This window comes from Puntigrus tetrazona, chromosome 8, assembly GCF_018831695.1.
Source record: "Puntigrus tetrazona isolate hp1 chromosome 8, ASM1883169v1, whole genome shotgun sequence".
Classification (NCBI taxonomy): domain Eukaryota; kingdom Metazoa; phylum Chordata; class Actinopteri; order Cypriniformes; family Cyprinidae; genus Puntigrus; species Puntigrus tetrazona.
The window spans coordinates 21,733,847-21,751,756 of NC_056706.1; the positions used below are offsets into that span (position 1 = coordinate 21,733,847).

Genomic DNA, 17,910 nt, shown 5'->3' on the forward strand with positions numbered 1-17,910 from the left:
CACCTGCCATTGAGCAATTCATACAGCAGCATCCCTAGAGCCCAGAGATCTGTGGACAGGCCGTGACCTTGATGCAGAATGACCTCTGGAGGCTGATAACCCACAGACCCGCAGAACGACCAGGCTCTGCGCAAAGAGCCCAGCTTCTTAGCACAACCAAACCCCGTCTGTCAGACACAGAGACAGAGAGAGAAACACAGCTGAAGTGTTATATCAGTTAAAACGACCCGGTATGAATCATCACAATCAAGCGGTTGCAGGCTGCCATCTGGTTTGACTTTAAATGTGGTTGAATATGTACGTGTTCAGCACCAGTTTAGCGTATCCTCGCTGGTCCAGGAGCACATTTTCAGGTTTCAGGTCTCTGTGAACAATGTCTTTGGCGTGTAGTACACTTAGAGCTTCCAGCACACACGCTGCGTAGAAGCAAACGGCATCTTCTTCCAGCGACCCCCTGAAACGGCATCCACTTATTAGTGACTCACTGTCAGTTTAGTTCGGTTCATAAGACGATGTCTTCACCGATGAGTCTGTACGTGTTTTATTTCTGTATATTTTGAGCTTTATACTATCGAATGCTTTTGCGTATGAGAGAGAACATGTACCTCTCTCTCAGTAAATTCCACAGATCTCCACCTTCACAAGCCTCCATCAGCATATATAGGCACCGAGCATCTTTATACGTACAATGCAACCTGACCACAAATATAAAGCACAACGTTAATATTGACACATTAAATATTACAATTTCATTAGCAATTAATTTGACAGGATGACATTGATGTTAAAGTTTTATCACACATTCATTTGTTTTACGTTATCGTTTTATGTCAACTTATTATGTCTATATATGTATATATATATATATATATATATATATATATAATATTTAAAGCACAAAAAATATATTCTATTCATCAAATAATCCTGAAAATGTTTCTTAAGCATCATATTAGATTTATGAAGGACCGCGTCACTGAAGGCTGAAATAATAAAAGATTAAAATTCAGCTATATATTAGTAAAATATATTTACATAAAAATCAGCTATTTTAAATTGTATTAACATTTCAGTATTACTGTTTTTAGGTGCAGCCTTGGCCAGTAAAAAAGGTTTTCAATGAAATATTAAAAAAAGGTTTTCATCGCCTGATATCATGGGTTCACGCGATATTTAGTTGTTAACAACCTTAAAATCTCTAGTTCGTCAGAAACCGTTTACTGCTGGTGCTTCAAAACTCAGACACTGATGAACCTGTAATGAAACGTTCTCAAAAGATGAAAAAGACTGCAGTCTCCTCCTCCTGGAGAGCCACTGTCCTTCAGAGTTTAAAACCAACGAAAGCAGGAAATCAAGGTCTCCCTCGAAACCTAGAGGCAGGATTTCTGCTGGACCCCCCTGCCCTAGTGTATGTTCTGACCTCACTATAAATGGACTCTGGAGATCCATCAGGATGTGTTTCTCTGCAAGGATCCTCTCTCTTTGGCCTGGGCTCTGTAGGGCCTGCTTTCTAATGGTCTTCAATGCAAACTTACAGTTGGAGTCGCTCTTCAAATGGACCTAATGACAAAAAACGTTGGCTGAATTATAATTACTAAGTAGAACTTTTTTTTTTTTTTAAATCAAAACAGTCGTAAACTTCGTGGCTAATTAATAACACACATTATACAGTACTCACGAGCTGAGTGTGACCGTACTGTCCTTCTCCAAGATTAAACAGCATCTGAAAACTGCCGAGAGACGTTTCTCCAAACACAGAACCATCTTCGTCTGCCCTGTTTATCATATAGAGACCCCCACGACTTTCATTAACATCACCCCGGCGATGTTTCATTTATTTGAGTGAATAATGTAAAATACACAGACTTCAAAGTCTTACTTCGATCTGGCCTTGTTGCTAGGATTTTTCCTGGCATCATCCGAACCTCCAGTTACTTTTTTGAAAACCCTAGATATAGATTGTGGAATACAGCCAAGGTCAGCTTTACAGCACAAGTCTGAATTAGTTATGTTTTTGCGCCCACTTTGCTGTTTTCATAGCATGAATGTCGGTTTATCCCTCGCGGCGCACACTTACTCTCTGTCTACGACCAGACATGTCACATCGCCTGCGGCAAGAGCGCTCATCGACCTCGCGTCGTCTCTGGAGAGCAAAGGAACAGGTCTGAGATGTTAATGTTACATGATAACTTCTGACTTGAATTTCAATGGTCCTCGAAAGCATTGCACATGTTTGAGCTTCTGGGCGAGTTAGAAAACCGGTGCGCAGCCTACAAAGCATTACATAAGTCGTATTATCTATTCTGCTCTTAATATGCATGGTTTTTGTGAGTTTTCTGGTCGTATCTCTTGTGTTGGATGGGTAAAAAGCCGCGAGGTAAATGGCAGAGAGTGGCACCTCCTGCTGGTTAGGGCTGAATCTTACCCTCTCTCTCCAAAACAATCCCCTCTGGTGAGGACAGACACCGTCATGCTTTCCTCACTGGCCGAGTGCTTCTCTAATACTTTCACCTATGAACAAAAGCACGCATGCTGTTATGCATTCACTGTATCTGTCAAACAAAAATAATTCAGACACCAGATATAATTCTTGTTCTATATACATATACGCACGCACACAAACACACGGTTATGCACACACACACACGCATTGGGGGACATTCCATAGGCGTAATTGTTTTTATACTGTATTTATTTTTTTAAGAAAATTTCATTTATGTCATTAAAGTGAACCGTGATATGTTATACCTAAAATTGTTCATACATTGAACTTCAGTAAAACTGATACAAATATGGGACTAAAAATTATTTAGGCACATTGACCTGGTCGCGTTTTGCTTAATTGTTTTTCCTGAATTAATAATGTGACTTTCTTACACAGACTGAACAATATAATGCATTGCTTAATTGGTTGACCTAAATTGGTATTATTTAATTGTGTGCTTAAATTTAACAGCTGACAGCTATTCGACCGATCTCATTACACACATTAATTATCTGACATTATCAAGATGATTTTGTTTTGACACAGTTCTTGAAATAATCTTATTAACATTCTCTAAACTACCAAATAAATTGTGATAATGTTGAAGGTGTCTGAATGAACTTGGGTTTGACTGTGTGTGTGTTTGTGTATGTATTAACTCACACACACACACACACACACATTTGGTAACCACTGTAGCTAAAATAATAAGATGAAATACAGTAAGTGTAACACATATTAGGCATATTTTAGTTAACAGAGAGACAGATAGATAGACAGATAGACAGACAGATACAGTAGATAGATAGATAGATAGATAGATAGATAGATAGATAGATAGATAGATAGATAGATATCTTTCTCACCTGGCCTTGACTCAGAATGTACAGTTTATCTCCTGGATTTCCATTTCGAATGATATAATCACCATCATTGTAGTGAGACTATGACGTATATGATGCATATGGATTTAAATAGAGAGAAAAACATTATATATATATATACTGAAAAAAATAGTTTTTATATCAGTGTTTTGATTAAAGGGATAGTTATAATTACTCACCTCACGTCGTTCCAAACCCGTAAGACCTTTGTTCGTCTTCGCAACACATATTAAGATATTTTTGACGAAATCAGAGAGCTCTCTGACCGTCCAGAAACAGCAAGGATCAAAAATGAAGTCACATTGTGATTTCTACAAGAATATGTTTTGTGCGTGAAGAAAACAAAGATAACGACTTTATTTAACAATTTGTCTGTTCTGCGTCACGTTTTGGAGATATCACATACCTAAACAATGCATGCAGTGTATATTTGCGGTTAGATCTGAACATAAACAGTGTATCCACGTACACGTTACTTGCAATATAGAGTGAGGTGGAGGACACAAAGTGTCTTTTTTTTTTTCTTCGTGCACAAAAAGTATTCTCATAGCTTTGTTAAATTACAGGTTGAACTTGATGCCACATGGACTATTTTAATGATCTCCTTGCTATGTTTCTATAGACAGCATCTATGGAGGCTTCGAGAGCTCTCAGATTTCATCAAAAATATCTTAATTTGTGTTCCAAGGATGAACGAAGGTCTTACTGGTTTGGAACGACACGAGGGGGAGTAATTAATGACAGACTAAAACATTTTGGGGTAAACTATTCCTTTAATTGGTGCAAAAAGTACTATGCACTATGACCTTCAAGTTAAAGGTTTATTGGTCACATGCTGATCGGGTACAGCAGTGAAATATATTATGTTTATTCATACGCACCTCCTCCAGTGAATCAGACACTTTCGCAAGAACATCCTCTGGAAACACACAGAGCAGTGGCACACTAAACAGACACAGACAAACGAGAGTCAGGAAACCAGACAGCCGCATTCACTAGAACAGAGTTAATCACATTACACTCCCTTACACCAAATTACATCTGAATGCAGCGCTAAATTAATGATTTTCAGTAAACCAAGTAAAAATATGTTGAAACATATGTTTTTTACATAATTATAGCCAATAATTTTTAAAAAAATATATACTATTAATACTAAACAATTGCAATGAATTTACATTTTATTATACATTTAACTCTTAACAAGTTTTCCATATGTTTTATATATTCTATAAGTCTATGTTTTAAGTTTTTTTCATTTTATAGTATATATATATATATATATATATATATATATATATATATATATATGATCCTCCTATTATTTATAAATCAGCCAATGAAAAACCTCTTTAAAGCACAAAGAAGCACCAAAAATAAAAAATAAAATAAACATTAACTGAAATAAAATTTTTGGATTTAGTGAGTATGGTAATGACCTGCGCAGGAAGTGCAGAGACTGTGTGATAGCGATGAGGCCGTTCCTCTGCATGATCCTCTGAAACACCTGACCCTCCATCACCCACAACCTGCTGTTCACCAGAGCTGCACACACACACACACACACACACACACACACGCACAGCAGAGACTGAGAAGAACTGGATTTCCAACAGTCTGTGAACTCACGGCTCTTTGTTTTGGTGAAACACAAAGACGTGATTTTTTCCTGATGTCTGTGAAGGAGAGAGATCAAAGGAAAGAGGGAGAGCTTTGGTGGATAGACAGAAAGAGAAATTGATATGGACGGAATGAACTGTATAAAACAAACAAGTGCGAGACCTCTGTGGGAGACAGCAGACTTACATGGATTGAGGATGATCTGCCATTTTGTTCAGCAGTAAACATTATCTCTAAACGCTCATCAATATTTTTAAGTTAACATGGGACAAATTAAATTTCCAGGGCAATATATGAGTTGCCAGGCAATGAAAATCATTTGTTTGTTTCATATATCAGGGCCAAAGGCCCCTGTGACGTTTATATAACAGCTTACATGAAAACCAAGTCAGTGAGACCAATGATATTAAATAAAAAAAAGTTAAAAATAAAATAAAATAAAAAACTGCTGTTCAAACGTTGGGGTACGTTAACATACGATATCTTAAACTGATATTTAGATGACTTTTATTTCTTTTTATTCATCAAAGAATCCTGAAGAAAAGTACCACAGGTTCCTCAAAACAGCAGTGCAACATTATTAATACATTTGAGTATTAAGGTGATTTCTGAATGATAACGCGATCGCAGGAATGAATTACATAAAGGTGTATTAAAAGAGAAAAAACGTCATTTTATATATAGTTGAAAAAAGCACTTTGCGGTTCAGGATTTCTGCCTCAGGTGGCTCTAAAATGCACGGAAAAATTCTCCTCCTGAGCAGTGACCTGCTTCTAGCAAGTTACAATTTTTCAGAAAAAAAAAATATAGGGAAGAGCTGAAAATAGAGTTCACCCCAAACTCATTCTCTATCACTTTCTGAGACTCTCTTGAATTAGTAATGACGACGATTAATTGACTGTGCTGTCGCTGGGAAGAGAAATGCTGCAATCTGTCTCCTCTGCTACCTCTGTCTACCTCTCTCTTATCTCCCGTCCTTCCCTCTGAGGAATGCCCACAATTTGACATTAATCCTTACACAGAAAAAAAAAATGCAGAACTGGACTGCAATAAATATCATGAACACAGATATGACTGAAATGCATTTTTTGGGGGGTCGATTTAAATTGAAAAAAAACCCTTTAGAGTGACACACATACATATATTTGGATGGATAAATAAATAAATATTTTATGGTAAGTTAACTTCCTCATCTTTTAGTGAAGGGCATGCCTCATGTGTCCGCTGGGTTTTTAATTAGAGGAAAACATTCGGTTTTGTTAAACGCAACCAAGTTTTCCCGTGCTTTGATTCCTCGCACATTGTTGCAACCATTTTTATTCAATTCAAGCCGATTCTTAAAGACGAAAACATTATTTATCCACTTCTCGAATCATTGTTTTTTTAATAAGAAGCAAAAACATTACTTTGGGATTACTTTGACAGATTTGAAATCAATCAAATTTTATTTTAGTTCAGTTTCAAGGCCAGATCGAGCCAGAAAGCCAAACAGGTTTGATGAGTCGCTACTGTTATTATTTAAATTACTCTTAACTAAATGCTTGACATATCTGTGGAAAAGTCTGCAGAGGTGCCATAAAAGTCTGCAGTGGGTTTTAAAGAGACTGTTTCAAAGCCTATTGTTCATTATGCAACACTTTGAAATATAGTATCATATTATAATAATTTATATATTAATATTGTAATATTGTTGCAGTGTTATTGCTAAACCAGTTAACTATACAGTACAGGCAGGTTCCACTAACATTCAAAATCCACAATGTGTCTTCATTTTGAAATGCATACTCTATGTTGTTTTAATATTTAAAACATTTTTACCCTCTCTTTCAGTAAAAATAAAAGTCACTTGATGTAATACATGTAGCAGATAACATAGTATTCTCGGACATTTTTACAAACAGACTTTCTTCCAGCAACTTTATTATTTAATATAAAATAATCATTCAAGGTTATGTGGTCTTTAATATATATTAATGTATATCTCATATATCTCACATATCTCATATATATATATATATATATATATATATATTTTTTTTTTTTTTTTTTTCAATGTATTTCATCCATTAATTTTAATCTATGACATGGTCTTACTAAAAAAACGTCCTGAAATTACCAATAAGTAATACCACAGTAAACTGCTTTAATTGTTATACCAAGATTCATTAATCATACTTCATTGCTAGATGTGTTGAAAAAAAAATCTTCTGTTCTTCTTCTTCTTATTATTATTATTAATAAAGGATACATTTGCTTCCTGTATGCTCTATTCAAACTTAAAATGTAACAGAATTACAGTAAGGTCAAATTAAATGCAGTCATTGGCTGGAAACCCAGTTGCCTGTGTACTGTGTACTTTTCTTTCTTTATCCCAGTGGCTGGGTTTCAGAAAACCCTAGTGTATGGCAGTATGGTGAAATCAATTTTGGGGGGTGTATTTATGACTATGACACTGAAGTTAAAATAATAAGGATTATAAGTTGGTATGAAGCGGTATAATGGGCTGTTTTTGTACGGGTAAAATAACTGGAATCGAAAGACACCAGTGGACAAACACATTTAACTTACAAATAGTTGTGCCCGCTCTCTCATTAAAATTAAGCTGGATATATTAGGTTACTGTATTTTTTTACAGCACATTGTTGGTTACTGTACTTTTCTACAGTGTATAATTGCTTATTTTGTTTTCTACAATACATTGACAATTACTGTAATTTTCTACATTACATAATTAGTTACTGTGTTTTCTACAAGTTCCTGTGATTTTGTAAAAGACATTGCTGGTTACTGTGACACTCATAGTACTACTTACATTAATGAAATCTTGACTGAAACTACGGTATTCTGTTGTAAACTAATATACAGTAATTTTCTGTGCACAAATAAAGTAAATTACTGTAGATTTGACATTACATTTTTACAGTGCAGCCAATAGCCTATTAAAGATATCAAGGTTACATGTTCATAGAATGTTCTTTACATTATGAAGGTTGATTTTATCTAGAAAACCTTAAATCAAACAAAACATGACTTTAGCTAGGTTTTCAGAGGCAAGGTTACATATATTTATTAACTGGTTGTTTATATCGTTTCTAACGCAATGACATGTTTACTTGTTTAAGTATGACTTTAATACCACTGTAATATTTGCCCTCCCATTTAATTAAGGTCACAAAGCTCACATTTTAAAATGCAAGTCACAGAATCTGAGAGCTACAAGCAATGGTGGAAACTGATAATCTTTTACTTAGACATATAGAAGAGAGTAAGGATCGGAAAAGAAACAGTGAGAAGAAAAAAGAGGAGCGAAGTGAAAAAAGCAAAAAGCAATTTCAAGCTGTCACCAAACACAAAACCTGAACAAAGCTGAAGAAAAGAGTTGGGGAAAGCATGATCAGAGGCTTGAAATAAGAGGGGTGAGAGGAAAGAAATACTCTTGAAAATTCAGAAAGAGGGGCTGAGAGGGATAAAATAAAAGAGAACTGTGAAAGTGGAAAAGGATATCGACTGAAAGATGAAAACCACACACAATCTAGGTAGACATTCTTCTGTACAAGAAACATCTGGAAAATAATCTAACTTGATTGTATCCTCCATTCACTTTCAATCCATCTTTTTTAGCCTACTCAATTTCTTTCGGACTTTATTCCTTGCTTTTTTCATTATATGCCTTCCTATGACCCTGTATTAAAATTAATAGGTCAAGCTGATGCCCCTGTGGCTCAGGCTGGACTCCAGAGAGGATGTGAAATAAGTGAGAGAAGAGGAGTTGAGAGAACCATAAATCAAAGCAGGCTATAGGGGATACTCCTCAGATATGAACGTTAATTCATCTATCTGACAAAGGTATATTCTTTAGGGTTGGAGAAAGACATATAAAAGATATATTTTCTCTTTTTTTCAAATAATCTCACAATGACATATAACTACTTACACCTTTTTTTAATAATTGCCACATATTTCTCATAATTGTGACAATATATCTTGCAATAAGATGTCATATCTTACTATGTGAATCCCACAATTGTGACTGGTTCACACTGTAACTACGTAACATCTAGGTTACATATGAAATCCTTGTTCCCTGATGGAGGGGACAGAGACATTATGTCATGACAACAGACTGGGCTCTCATTAAGAGAAAATGGCAATGAAATTTGGCAAGTGGTTAACACATCCTGAGCCACTGTCCATCACACAGGTGTAAATAGGTGACAAGTGGAACCTCTCATCAATTTTTGCTGAGGAGCCAAGAACTGGTCCCTGGCACTCAGCGATGATTCAAGGAGACATAAAGTCTCCGTTCCCTCCACCAGGGAACAAGGGATGGAGTGAACCTTGGGTCTGGTACGCCAGGGCGATTGCACCCACTATCCAGTGAGCCAACCTCTGCTTAGAGACAGCCTTCCCTTTCAGCTGGTCCACATAATGTGTAGAGCTCTGATGAGCTCCCCGGAATGAGCTTGATGGAAGTGAGCAAGGTCAGGAACACTGTCTTAGCAGACTGGAACTTCAGCTCAACTGACTCCAGTTGCTCAAAAGGACCCATCTGAAGCCCAGCCAAGACATAGAAGGATTTAACCTCCTGGCACCCCTCAGGAACCTCAAGATGAAATCATGCTTTCCCAATGACTGGATGTCCACTGCATCATGACGAGCTGCAGCAGCCACATACACTTTCAAGGTGAAGGGTGACAGTCTACGCTCCAGCCTTTCTTGTAGGAAATAAAGCACTACTCCAGTCGTGCAACTTCGGGGGTCTTCTCTGAGAGAAGAACACCAGGCAACGAACAGACTCTACTTCAGTGCATGGGCTTACTCAGGTCTGCCATGTCCCTTCCAGGAGCCACACATGGAGTTTCCAAAAATCTGGATGTGGGTGCCATTGATGCTGAACCCCCAAGAAAGGAGGTCTTGAACGATTGAGCTCCCCTGGAATGTGGATAGCTTGAGCTGCGTCAGACTCCAAAGGAAAAGATGGCAGGCAAGCTGTGACATGAGGCATGATCGTAAACCTCCCTGGTGGTTGATGTATGACACAGCCACAGTATTGTCTGTGCAGACCAAAACATGCTTGCCCTGCAGCAGTGGCCAGAACTGCCACAAAGTCAGATGCACTGCCAATAGTTTAAGACCACCACCTTTCTTGGGCACAATGAAGTAAGGGCTGTAAAACTCTGACTCCATCTTGGCTGGAGGGACCGACTCAAATAGCATCCTTTGACAGCAATCTGCTTGCACAAGACAGGAGAGTCTCAGACTGCCTTCGAAATCTCAAAGACACCACTGAACCTGGGAGGTCTCCAAGCAATCTGAACCGTCGTTTGTCCAGCTGAGCTACCGTGATGGGTTGGGAAACGTGAGACACTCTCAAACTCCGTACAAGTAGTACCACTGGAACCACAGACTTGCCTAGGGGTGTGCAGGAATGGGCATTGATGCAGGGAAGCCCAGAAGGCATCTTGTTCTGGTTCACCACTGTAAAGTGAAGACGCCACCTTCCTGAGGGGAGATCGACGTGCCGACTTTGATTGAGTTTCAGTGCGGGGCAGAGCAGATCTTGAAGCCCTCAGCGATGAGCAGGCTGAGGTGTGGACCATGGCCTAGATACTGTCACAAACAGCTCAGCCTGGGAGATAGGGGTGTCAACAAAGCCAACTTTGCCAACTGATTTGGCCAGGCTGAGCCATAGATGGCACTCTTGTCCCACAAGTGGCAAGTGTCCAATTCTCAATGTTAACTAGTTGGTTATTAGAATGGATATTACTGGGATATTGACTGTTTATTATTACTTAAAAAACACATATTAATGTCTTGTTCTGCAAGACCTTATTCTAAATCTTTAATCCCATCCAATTCTTAAACTTAACAACAATTATTTTCCTAAGTATGTTTTAGAGTAACCAACGCTGCATTCTATAGGACACAGCAACATTTTTTTATTTAATTCAAAAAGCACAATTTCAACATATACATAGCATTTTTAGTGTTGAGCATCGGATGCACCAATTGATAACAGATGTATCTAAAGAAGACGTCTTTTCTCAAAAGGCATCTAGTGTTGTAAGATCAGAAGGACCAACATAAAAGATAAAAAACCAACACATAAAGAGATTTACAAATCACAACCAAATGGGTTTTGTAGATCTGCGCATTCAATATGCAGCATGTTTTGTGCACTCTAGTGTGGCGTGCTGTAGGCTGAGAATTTATATGTGGATTTTCCTGATTCCTTTGATGTTATATTCCACTGATCTCTCAGAACAGCCTCAGACTGGTGATGGTGGGAATACTCTGATTACCCAGACACGCTCACAGCATCCCAAGTGGGATTAAACTGGAAAAAAATCGACATATGTACTACTACACTCATTTTGTGAACATCTTAGCTGCGAGTGCGCAAATGAATCATTTTCAAATGCGATTCAATATCTCAGCAACAGGAATACTAACAACAGGAATAAATGCACAGCAAATAGAGACTTTTAAAGCTCTCCTTCTTCTGAGAAAAAGACCAAGACCACATTGATCGCACATCTTATTTAGAGTTTTCAAATAGATCTCAGTGACTAAAACTGTGCTAAGATTGGACAAGACAACAAAGTCTGCAAGTACAAGATTCCTCCAAAAGCAAATTATCCAATCTATACTATCCACATTGATTGTTTGTTTCAATACTATGGAAGCTCATTTCTGCCACTTCATAACAAAAAAATAAATAAATAATATCAAAAACGTTTTTTCACCAGTTCTGTGGAAAGAAAGCCAGAATTATGCTATACGAACTCTGAATTTTTCTTTGAATTTTGACTTTACACCTTTTTACACCACAATTCAGTATCTTTTCCACCATGGAATTACATGGAATTGTATATTTCACAACTGTCACTTTATATGTCACAGATGTGACCTGTAAATGTATATTTGATTCGATTCAGTAAACTTTATTAATCCCAGGAGGGAAATTAAAATGTTATAGCAGCTCGGTGTGTTCAAAATACACTTAAGAACATTGTGACTCAAAAAATTGACTTTGTTGGTAGTAATAGCAACTTTATAACACATAACATAAGTTTATATCTCACAATTATAATATTGTGTTTTGCAACGTAATGGCACGTTTCACAATTGCAACTTTAAATTTAGTAAATTTAGCTTACAGCTCACAATTGCAAAAAATATTAAATAAAATTTTTATAAAAAAGGCAATTATCCCACAATTCAGACTTTCTCTGAATTCTAACTATAAAATTTGCAGTTTTTTGTGTGTGTGTTGCCATTGATTTAAAAATAAAAATAGCGGCCGTTATTTTAAAGCTCCCTAAATCGGATATATGCCTATATACCAATAACCTATATGCCTCCAGTGGGTTTTCACATGTCCTCTGAAGCAGATCAATGGTTTTTAGCAACAAAATATTTCTAACCCCCCCGAAGGCATATAGGTTAGTTTTACTAACAAGTGCGTATGTGCGTGTGTGTGTGTGGAGGCACACGTGTATGTCAATACCTGTGACAGTAGCGGAGCAGGTGTGGTTATAAACGAGGGCCAGTTCTTCAAACATCATCCCCGGCTCAATGATGTGCAGCCTCTGGCCAGCCCTGGATGCCTCCAGCTTTCCCTCTGTACACACACACACACACACACACACACACATGTCATCTACAGCCCTCAAGGTTGGCGGGAGTGACAGGTGTTGAGCGGCAGCGTGACTGTCACATAGACAGATGATCTGACCCGTCGCAGATTAGGCACGGAGATGCTCAGGGCCCAAACAATCTGGCACATCAGAACAAATACTGTCCTCCTTTAGCAAATCACGGCTGGAATTAGCACAGCTCACGGACAGGTATTGATGAAGACTTTAACAGACGGTAATAGATTTCACTCCTGCTCCTCTCTATGCCTTTATTTCACTTGAGTGTTTAGACATGCGCTGACATTTTAAAACTCATTTCGCCCCACATAACCAGCAGGAGTGTTTTCTTTCTGTCTTTCCAGAAGCAGGTCAGTCTCACATTTCTCCTGCTACCTGCCTGGTCCTGCAAACACTATGGGAGGTGCATACTAATTAATGTGCTTCAGTCAGAGACAGGGACAGATTGAACGAGTGTCTGAAGTACACTTGTAATGTTAGTCAGTGTTTCCGGCACCAACATTTTTATGATTATTTTGCATCTTCTCTTTAAAACAGGAATGCATGTGTGTGTGTGTGTGTGTTTTGTTTGTTGCTTGTTTTGTTTTTTGGCTACTGTATCTTTAAGAATTCTATGTGAAGTGACCTCTTTGCTGCTTGCTCTTGATATCAGCAGGACTAAAGCGCTGGCATAATTTTTGTGAAGTCAGACTAACTTACAGTACATGGATAACGAGAATGTAATTTTGTTTCCTTTAGCAAAAATGTACACGCATATATAGATACTTATGGAAGCTGGTTTTGGTCACAGGATTATAAATAAATCAATAAACTAACAATCAACGGTAATTGTGTTTTTTTTCAAATCTGACTTTGGCAATTTATAAAGTCATAAAGACAGAATTAACTTGCAATCCTGAGAAGAAAAGATGGAATTTTGGGATAAAAATGATTGTTGTGTTGTTTGTTCGCCAAGGTTACATTTATTTTATATAAAACATTAATATTGTGAAATGTTATTACAATATAAAATAACTGTTTTCAATTTTTATTCTATTTTTAATTGATATAAAAATAACAATAGCAAAGTAGAAAAAAAGCAAATAAATACATTAAATAAAAATAGTTAATTTAATTTTTTTTTTCTCTGATTGTGTATTTTATCACAAATTGTTTTGTCACATATAACATCTTTTGCTGAGAAGATATCATTAATCAAAAAGGAAGCACAAAATATTTTTGAGCTAAAATCAAACCGACGGCCTTGTCATAAATGCAGTTATTCATTTCAAGTCTAAACATCACAGTAGCAAAATTATATTTTATTATATTATATAATATAATATTATATTATGCAGTATTATAGGATTAAGGGGATATAACTCCACTAACAGTCAGATGTAGCCATGATGATTGAGATTTATGTGCAAACTGAATGTAAAGACCTGAAGGGTGACTAAAAGCTGAAAGCAAAAGACAAACAGTACCAAAACAAGCACATCTCACTGCAAACCAGAGAGAGTATTAAAGAGCCCCAGCAATCAATTATTTACAATACGCCTGGAGGCATAACTGGACCTCAGCTAATAATGAGTGACTTTAGAGCACTGGGTTATAAGATACCCATGTAAGCAAGGGGCTCTGTGATCGTTCAGACTCGCTCAAAGATCAACATGCAGCATGAGAAGAGAGTATCATTTTCATTTCGTTCACCTTCAACTATATATGCCTGGGTCCCATCATCCCCTTCCTGGACAACACTCACACCCTGTTTGAGCGTCAGGGGACAGGCAGAATCCACCAAACACCGCATCTGATCCCCGTCTAGATATTTCATACACTCATTTTCTGCCAGAGCCGCTTCTATCAGCCGCTGTGACCTGAAAGAAATAAAGACAGATAAAGACTTGCACTGGGGAAATGTAGCAGTAGGCAACAAAGGAACGGGTTGGGATTTTAGGCAGGTCCTTACTCTTGACTCTTGCTGTGGCTGATTGGTGGGTTTTGCAAGACTAGTTTGGGCTCCAAGGTAACTGGTTCTGTCAGCAGCGCTTTTCTCCTCACTCTCAGGGAAGAAGCACGTTGTTGACCTAAATGCAAATGAAATGAGTAACACAATGCTTTATAAGATTAAAAAAAGGCCGGGTTGTTGCCTCTGAACTCTGCACAAATTACCCATGCGCATTGCAAATCAAAATAAAGTACATTTTGCTCGGTCATAGATCATTATGATGCGTTTCCGAACGTTTGGAATTGTATTTAATTTAAAACTCAATTAGCATAAATCCATACAGATCAGCGTTCGAACACTCAGAGGAGACAGATGGCCAGAGTACCAAAGAATAACAAGATAACTGTAACTATTTCTAGCGTAAGAGCCATCATTTGCATAATTAAACATGCAATACTAAACGCGCGCACGTTTGGACAGACGCCTTATTGTTTTAGCATCGGACTGTCTTTAAGCGTTCTTCAAGAATTGCCGTTTCTTTTAAGGACGTATGAAAGATAAAGCAACAGTTGCTCGTCTTTATTGTACAAGAATGTTCAGTAAGCTGAACGAAGACGATAGACGAGAGAATTCTTTGCTTGAAAGATTTATTAAGGATTATTTCTTCTATAATCAGGACACACTATAAAAAGAGAGCTATTTCTATAGATTGGTTCACTGAGGTATTATCAAAACAAGCCATTCATACTTTTCGGCCTTGTATCAAAACACATATTTGTTCATAATCTGTGTAACATGGGACCATTTAGTCAATATTACTCATAAAACGCACCATCCATCCATTTTTTTTTTGTTGGTATAACTATCATAACTACCTTCTGTATAATTCTACAAAGAGAGATACGTCGAAGAGAGAAGTAAGTCATATCACAGAAAGGGCAGGCAAGAGTTTGATTGAAGATTATGAGTTCAAAATGGAAATAAATATCCAATGATGCATCGTTCACAGAGAAAATAAAGTCAGATTTGATTTACTGCCGACTCACTTGTGTCCTTCGAGTGGAGTCTGAAATACTGTAGGTTACGCTTTCTTTTAACTACAGTATGATTAAGCAATTAAGCATGTGCATATAATGTTTAGGGTTAGAAGTATGTAATACTGCATGCGATATTAGTATAGTTAGTGACAAGTAGTTAAGTGCAAGGACGCATTTAACTGTGAAACTCTCATTTTAGATGATACACAAGTAGCTAGTTTTCAAAATGGAGGAAAAACTGGTCTAAAAAATTATAATAGGTCAATGAACGTAAAGCAAGTCTGCAACAAATGGTGTACACCGCTCAACTTTCACAGTTTGACATTTAGTTGGGATAGTGTGTACGAATAATAAACGATAGACGGAAATTTAATTAATTTCGGCTAGTTCATTTTTGCTAGCGATATAATTCCTTTGCTTTGTTTACGCTTCTCCCGTGTTAGCTTTGAGTAATTTCGCCAGGGGAAAAAGTCAGTTTTGTATGATGGAAATGTTTGAATTTTATTAGTTTGAAATTAGTTTCGCTCCAAACAGCTTTCTGTCCGCGTCTGCGGAGAATTTACCCGAAGACCGGATTTGATAGCTATCTCTCGAGTATCGCAGTGTGCGAGTAAATGCACCTCTAAAGTCGCACTTTAAAAGGGGGAGAGCGTGTTTTAGCACTCACGACGTACTGCTGACAAATGAAACGAATCTGATTCGGTCGTACCGGCTGCCGAGGCGCCCGGGGCGGAGAGCCGCAGACGGTCGAGCTCCCCCTGCAGGCGGCGGATCAGATCATCTTTAGCGTCCAGCTCCAGCTCCAGCTCGTCGATGAGAGCATCTCTCTGCCGCAACTCCTCGATCTTCAGCTGAAGTGCGAACTGGAGGTCTCTGAGAGTCCCCATCAGGAGCGATGGACCTTGTGAAGTGTGACCGAACAAATTCAAGGGAAAGAAACGAACTGAAGTTGCTCTGCAATTCTTTAGAGTCTGCAAAAGCTCACCGGCTGCGATATTAACAGTGCAACCAGCGCTGTGTAATTATCCAAAAAAAAAAAAACAGACTGTAACAACAATTTCGTTCGTTTATTTAAACACTGCATCGCTGATAAGAACATCTGAGAAGACGTTTACCTGAACAAGAAACATGGGGAATGCAAACAGACCGAAGGCGATTTCCCGTCTAGAATGATGGAGCTGGTCAGCTTTAAGAATACTGAAGAAAACCCGAGTGTGAGTGTTTGAATCATATCTCCACCTCGAGAGAGAGAGAGAGAGAGAGAGAGAGAGAGAGAGAGAGAGAGAGAGAGAGAGAGAGATGTGGGCAGGGCTACATTCACAGAGAATTAAACACAACTATAGCCTATGAGTTGCATGAAACTCTGCAACAAAATAACCCGTTTTCATTGCATTCGAGCTCATTTATTTTTACACTATTTGTTCAACGACTGCCAAATTAATTTTTCCAAACCCCACCAATCTCGATCTTTAAAGCAGCGAAACAAATGCAGCGTCTAGCGGCATTTAATGAATTTTGGAGCAACAAGGGGGCGGGCAATATGCTAATGTGTCATTTTGACGTCAACGTGAAACCTCTTGGGACTCATTTAAGAAACTCTTTTGAACGATTCAGAGTCGACTCTTTCTTTTTAAAGACGCTTCAGCTTTTTAAACGGTGCTCTTTCAGATTTAAAACGGTGCAGGATGTTTTCTTTAGTTTCTTTGCAAAGTGTCCTCACCCCTGGATCTCGTGCTCTGCAGTGAAGACCATCTCAGGTGGAACATTGCAGTCAACCAATCAGAATCGAAGGATACTTTTAAGAAAATGTCAATGCACCCTTGTTATTCGGCTATCTTTTTTGTCACGGCTGGGTGGAGATGAACGATGCAGAGCTTCTTTATAGTGAACAAATCTCTGGACAGCTTAAAAATGATAATCTCTGAAATATAAGCTCTTCAAAGTGAGGAGGAAGAGTCCTTATGGGAAACGTAGTGCTGTACAGATCTGACAGTTTCCTTAATGTTTTAGATCAATGTTTTTGATCGTTTACCAATTGCTTGTTTTCTTAATACGAAAACAAACACTAGATTCTCTGTTCTTTTCGTAGACTATCTTTTTCTTTCCTTTTTATATCTAACAATGCAAAAAAAAAACAACAACAACAACTACGCACCCGAAATGTGAAGCGCGCCGTTAAAAAGCCGCTTCTTAATACTACAGGTCGCCACCAACCGTCAGAGGGCCGTAACTCCTCGGCAACAGAAAAAGGAGATTTCTGATTTGTTGAGAGCGCTCGGGGGCCGGGGTTTAATCT

The 17,910-nt window shown here is 37.9% G+C and overlaps 1 protein-coding gene across 3 annotated transcripts in view; it reads right to left on the reverse strand.

Moving 5' to 3' along the window:
- prkg1l (protein kinase cGMP-dependent 1, like) overlaps positions 1–17,834 on the reverse strand; it is a 21,027-nt gene extending 3,193 nt beyond the window's left edge. The window contains exons 1-17 of one of the 3 annotated variants that reach the window (XM_043247487.1): positions 17,335–17,834; positions 16,730–16,853; positions 16,324–16,515; positions 14,599–14,716; positions 14,340–14,506; positions 12,500–12,613; positions 4,809–4,914; positions 4,251–4,314; positions 3,352–3,429; positions 2,426–2,511; positions 2,078–2,143; positions 1,880–1,948; positions 1,679–1,775; positions 1,421–1,560; positions 606–695; positions 313–454; positions 4–167 (exon numbers count right to left, since the gene is read on the reverse strand). In XM_043247487.1, the coding sequence (XP_043103422.1) occupies positions 4–167; positions 313–454; positions 606–695; positions 1,421–1,560; positions 1,679–1,775; positions 1,880–1,948; positions 2,078–2,143; positions 2,426–2,511; positions 3,352–3,429; positions 4,251–4,314; positions 4,809–4,914; positions 12,500–12,613; positions 14,340–14,506; positions 14,599–14,716; positions 16,324–16,501 (1,679 nt within the window). In that variant the 5' untranslated portion in view covers positions 16,502–16,515; positions 16,730–16,853; positions 17,335–17,834. Of the gene's footprint in view, positions 1–3; positions 168–301; positions 455–605; positions 696–1,420; positions 1,561–1,678; positions 1,776–1,879; positions 1,949–2,077; positions 2,144–2,425; positions 2,512–3,351; positions 3,430–4,250; positions 4,315–4,808; positions 4,915–12,499; positions 12,614–14,339; positions 14,507–14,598; positions 14,717–16,323; positions 16,516–16,729 lie in introns of all 3 variants that reach the window. The other 2 variants (XM_043247486.1, XM_043247488.1) reach the window with 2 other exon arrangements.
- Positions 17,835–17,910: the final 76 nt, after the last annotated feature.